General features: G+C 36.4%; 1 protein-coding gene across 1 annotated transcript in view; it reads left to right on the top strand.

Moving 5' to 3' along the window:
• The window catches only part of LOC101845399 (ras-related protein Rab-32B), an 11,305-nt gene that overhangs the window by 2,466 nt on the left and 3,548 nt on the right, over window positions 1-5,291 (top strand). The window contains exons 2-6 of the mRNA XM_005097876.2: window positions 1,020-1,052; window positions 1,700-1,796; window positions 4,064-4,120; window positions 4,350-4,382; window positions 5,154-5,181. Of these exons, the coding sequence (XP_005097933.1) occupies window positions 1,020-1,052; window positions 1,700-1,796; window positions 4,064-4,120; window positions 4,350-4,382; window positions 5,154-5,181 (248 nt within the window). The remainder of the gene's footprint in view (window positions 1-1,019; window positions 1,053-1,699; window positions 1,797-4,063; window positions 4,121-4,349; window positions 4,383-5,153; window positions 5,182-5,291) is intronic.

Raw genomic sequence — 5,291 nt, 5'->3', positions numbered from 1 at the left:
AAAGAAAAAGAAAAAAACACATTTACGACATCACATCAACAACAACAACAATGCCAAAGTGTACAAAACAGGATTCCTCTCATGTGAGCATAGTGTGACAGTGAACCTCATTGTAGTTGAGAACTGGACCTTTGATACACTGTTAATGCCACCTACTTAGGGAGCCTAAACAAATTGGTAACAGAGAATGATCTTTTTTAAGAGCATTCGAGCAAAGGAATGAATAGAAAACCACGATCGCCAATGTCTGTCGAAGATCTGGCACAGGATGATGATGATTAATGACGTCAAAAGTGAACAACAGTAGCAAAATCTGAAATACTACACAACAAAGGCAAACAGGGAAACGGCAATCTGCGCTCAAAGCTGTGAAAAAACATTGAAAATCAAAATCAAAGTTTCAGAAAAACAAAGGATTATAAAAATCTTATCAATAAGTAGTCTAAATCAGCTTTATTTGAGGAGAAAGACCAAATCATTGATCCCTTGGAAGTCCAGTTAGAAATTAAGAACAGAAAACTTAAAACCCTTCCAAAGGGAACAAAAGTCAGTCATTCAAAGTAACGTGCAATAGAGTTAGAGTCTGAATAGCCACAGGAGGCTGTTCAGATTTAAGTCTGAATGGCCACTTAATTTTCACAAACCTAACCCCCCCTTCTTTCACTTTTCCCAGAAGTGGTACCTGGTCCAAGGTTTCCTCAAAATTTCATTTCACTTTCAGTTTTCATTTCATTTTAATTAGTGTCATGACTTCTGAAGTTCCCGATTGTGATAATATGGAAAGGCAACGCCTTTCATGTGTTAGATGGGAAGCTTGAAACAGCTAGATGTTATCATGAGAATCAAAATGGTCAAAAGTTAGAGTACACCATTGAGAAATCTTGCTTTTAGACTTTTATATATATAGGCATATGATTCCTCTGACACTCTCACATGTTATCTTTCCTTTTATTGATCTTTACAGTGAATATGTCAGCAGGCATTTTTTGACTCAAAATGTACTTTTTAACTGTTTTCAGGAAAGACTTCTCTCATCAGAAGATACACAGAAGGTAATCTCAAAGCTTTTTAGGTATGGGGATTTAGTGGGGTGTGTTTCACATCTAGTACAAATATATTAACTTTGAGGCTGAAGTTTACAAGTAATATCTCAGATAAGGGCTCAGATAGCCCTGTTTGACTAACAGACCTGGGTACACCAATGGTAAATATTTTCTTTCAATTTGTTAACAGAGACTTTGGAATCTAGCTTTACCTGGGACACAACAGTTTTGAATTTTTAAATCCCTGTTTCAGATCTCTTTTGTGTAACTTAAGTTATGATGCATCAGCATGAAAAATTATTGCACTTTTCTGGCAAAGAGATATGATTAAATTACAGAAGTGTTTAGATTATAACTTTTTTCTGTTAAACATTGGACCTTGAGTTGATGTATCTGTCTGTTTACGCATTTGTATAGTATCAATGGTTTGTGTAAGACTTGCAGTGTTGATGTGACTTTTTCATAAAGGGTTTCATCACTTTTCTCTTTCTGTAAGTTGCAAGCAATGTAATCTAACATAATTTCATTTTTAAAGGATAATTGTTTTTGTGAAATTTTATCGCCCCTTGTTTAACTTATGTTCTTAAGGGGGTTCTTTTTTGCTGTCATGTTCTCATCATTATCTATCTCATAACTTTTTCATATTTTTTCCCCAGGTTATTTTTCACCTAATTATAAACTGACTATTGGTGTTGATTTTGCTCTGAAGTCTATCGAATGGGACAATTCAACGAAAGTCAACCTTCAGTTATGGTAAATAAATAACTTGTTTGTCAATAAAGTCAAGTGTGATTTTTAGAATTATATATACTGAAGTTGTTATTTGTTGAACACTGCTCCAAAGCAAATGAAACAGTCAGTTGTCACACATTGAGCTGCTTTAGGGTTTTTTTTCTGTGCTTAGCAGTGCTTGCTTATTTCAGCCTTCTATGGGCTTGAGATAAATAATTTGTTGAATGCTGCCTGTTGGTCCAAATCTTGAGGTTTGCTTTGAAGACACATGGATGGTACTGTATTTATGCCATATATATATATGCCAACGGCCATACATGTTCATGATGTTAGTTTAAATATCTGTTACAGCAAAGGCAAAGATTTAGTCTCTACTCATATACATAATGTATTTTAGGTTTTCTTTGCTACTCCTATTTCCTTTTTGGGTTTTATGTATGTTTATGCATCCATCAGCACAATTCATTTCATTTAGGAGGCTAGCTGTATGCTGTTTCAACCTTGCCTGTTGGGGCCAACTATGACTGAGTAGAATCCTGTATCACAGCATAGAGACAGAGATACTTCAGAATTTGAGAGTCATGTTCATTTTTCCTGTGTACAATAGGAAAGAGCCTAACTATTTCACCACTGAAGCCCGTTTGAGCATTGTAAGCTTCAACCCACTGAACAACTTATATAGTGAGCATCATAAATTTTCCTCTTCGGGCATATTGTCCCTTTCAATTTGATCAGCCACACCTAAGAAGCAGTATTAATTATTTATACTGATTAGATTCCTTATTCCTGGATAGGAATCAAATGGATTTATTTCAAAGCAGTGTGTTGGCCACATTTGTATGCATGTATTTGGGTCACAGTCTCGTAGGTTAATGTTATGATTCAAGAAGAGGCTGAAAGCACAGTGGTTGAGAAGCTAGCTTGCGTTAGTAAGTCTGTTCTAAGAGGTCTTTATTCTGGACTTGTGTCCCACTCAGCTTGGGTGGCCGTGACATGCAGGGTCAAAGCAGCCTGCTTCTGAATGATGCAAATTGCGTGAATGGGGGTGTTAAACATTCACTATCACACACTTGGCGTCGTTCCTTCACCCTCTCTGGACACAATTGGTTTGCTGCAAAGTTCATTTAAAGACTAAAGCAAAGGTCTTACTCAATGCCAGTCAGCTCTGTCAGTTTCTATTAAAAGGCAATGTGATGTATAATGTAGGCCTATAACTGCACACTGAGAATTTCGAAATAGTTTATGGTTATGCATAGTTAACCCTATAATCTGAAATTGAATGATATTTTTGCTCTGGATAGCAAATTTATGATTTTTAATAGATCAACACAAGTTTATTTGTTATTGTTGAAACTGACTTCTGTGTCGTGTCCTTTAGGGTATTCTGTTATCAGTTGTTCATGACGCTGCTTTTACTTGAATTCGAGGTCGAGTGGTCCTTATCAGTTACTATTATCTCACGCGTCCCAAGATTAAAGTGACATTATTGCTCTATTTTTATCATGTTCGTTTAATGACATCATTGCCAAGGTCTGTGATGTGCACATGAATTGTGCCGTGTTATCTTCTCCTTTCAGTTACAGTCATTCTCTTATATGTCTGTTCATTGATCATCTGTATGAGTAAAAAGAATTTGCTGCTACTAGCTACTTTTCAGAAGCTCTAATATAGCATAACTGAGATTTCCCGGCAAAGGAATAGCAGCTTTGGTTCTGTAATGGTTAGTCTCTTTGCCATTGCGCATAGCCGATGTGAGCTCAATACCCATGAGGCGGAGCTATTTTGTCTGTGTCTGTTAGCCTGTGGTGTATCGTATTTTGTTTGAATAGGCCTTGTCAGGCAGGTTTGAAGCTCCCTTCCTTCTAAATTACCTGAATTATGTCGATAGGGGTGTAAACCATGTACAATGATTGTTAGAAAATCATTACTCGTAGGGGAATATCTTGCTGATTTTGTATCAAAGTTTAAGTACAAAATATAGAATTCCATAGTCTATCTGTAACCAAAACATTGTATAAAGCCTTTGCTCTCAAATCTTGTCTTCAGATCTGCTTACTAAAATGGTGCACAATGTAGAAGATAGAATAAATGAAATGACTGTTCTTGACAATTTTAAAACACTCTCCTAGGTTGGTTAAAAATGCTGACATTATATCTTGTATTAATGAAGTTGTTGTTTTTTTCTCGTCTGATTTGTTATTGTTTGTGAAGTGAATATCAATTTTAGTCTGTATGATTGAAACAGCTCTTCAGAATCTCACTTTGTTTTTTACCATGAATTTGCACAGGGATATAGCTGGCCATGAAAGGTTTGGTCACATGACACGGGTCTACTACAAATATGCGTAAGTAGATCGTTGATTTTATTTACAAATGTATAAGCACAGTGTATGGGAACAAGTTAAGTGAGGGGAAGTAAGGGCAGGTTTTGTGGAATGAGTTGTGGGGTCATTGGATTTTAATAATTGGACTGTTTTTCCTCATGGTCAGTTGACATGAAATCATTTATTGTATCAAGATCTCCGACCTTTTTATAATGCGTTGCGCTCACCTTGTGTTTTGTTCCATTTTCAGAATTGCCGCTATAATCGTGTTTGACCTATCGAGGTAAGGATATTTCTGTCTGTCTGTCTCTCTTTCTCTCTCACTCTCTCTGTGCCTCTCTTATTGTCTTTCTCTCTGTTTGTCTCTCTCGCTTTCTTTCTCCCACACTTCCTCTCTCTTGCACGCGCACACCATGGGTCTCAATATATGCTATTTAGCGGATTTCCGCTACCACCATTTCCTCTGCTAAACTCCGCTACCCAGTAATGCGCCACCACTTTCTGTACATGATCAAGATTGTAAGTATTTGGTAAGTGACTTTTACTTGAAATTATCTTCCAAACGCTCAAATTGGTTTGAAATAACCTTGCTTTGATAAATTCCTGGTTTTTATTTCAGTATTTTGGGGTTAAATAGTATAATAATAATGGGTGTCTCACGGAAATGTTCTTCTGTCGCGATCATGCGGAAAGCTCCTCCTTTTTTAAAATTCTGAGTTGAGACCCATGACACACAAATTCGTAGACCAACACAAACAAAGACATCATTGCATGGATATACAGATATGCCTCTAGGCTGCCAAGCTTCCTTAACTGTATCAATGCGCTTCTCATTACTTGTGAAAAAGGAATAATAATAGATTATAATAGACTGTATTTATTTGCAGAATGGTACATTCATTTTTATAATAGTTACCAAGTTAATCTGCTTTTTTTTACTTTTAAATACACTTTGAATGCTTGCTTATCATTTTGATCATACCTAATGGGATTCTTGAGTACTGAATAATAGTTTTAAAATAGTAACACAATGTTTATATATTTTCATCCACAGGCCTGCCACATTCGACTCAGTGCTTAAGGTTAGTGTCCCCAGCACAGTACAAGACTGCTGTGAAGATTGGAATTTTGTTAATGAGAGTCTCTCTCTCTCTCTCTCTCTCTCTCTCTCTCTCTCTCTCTCTCTCTCTCT

This window comes from Aplysia californica, unplaced genomic scaffold, assembly GCF_000002075.1.
Source record: "Aplysia californica isolate F4 #8 unplaced genomic scaffold, AplCal3.0 scaffold00165, whole genome shotgun sequence".
Classification (NCBI taxonomy): domain Eukaryota; kingdom Metazoa; phylum Mollusca; class Gastropoda; order Aplysiida; family Aplysiidae; genus Aplysia; species Aplysia californica.
This window is presented reverse-complemented; position numbering and strand designations above follow the sequence as displayed.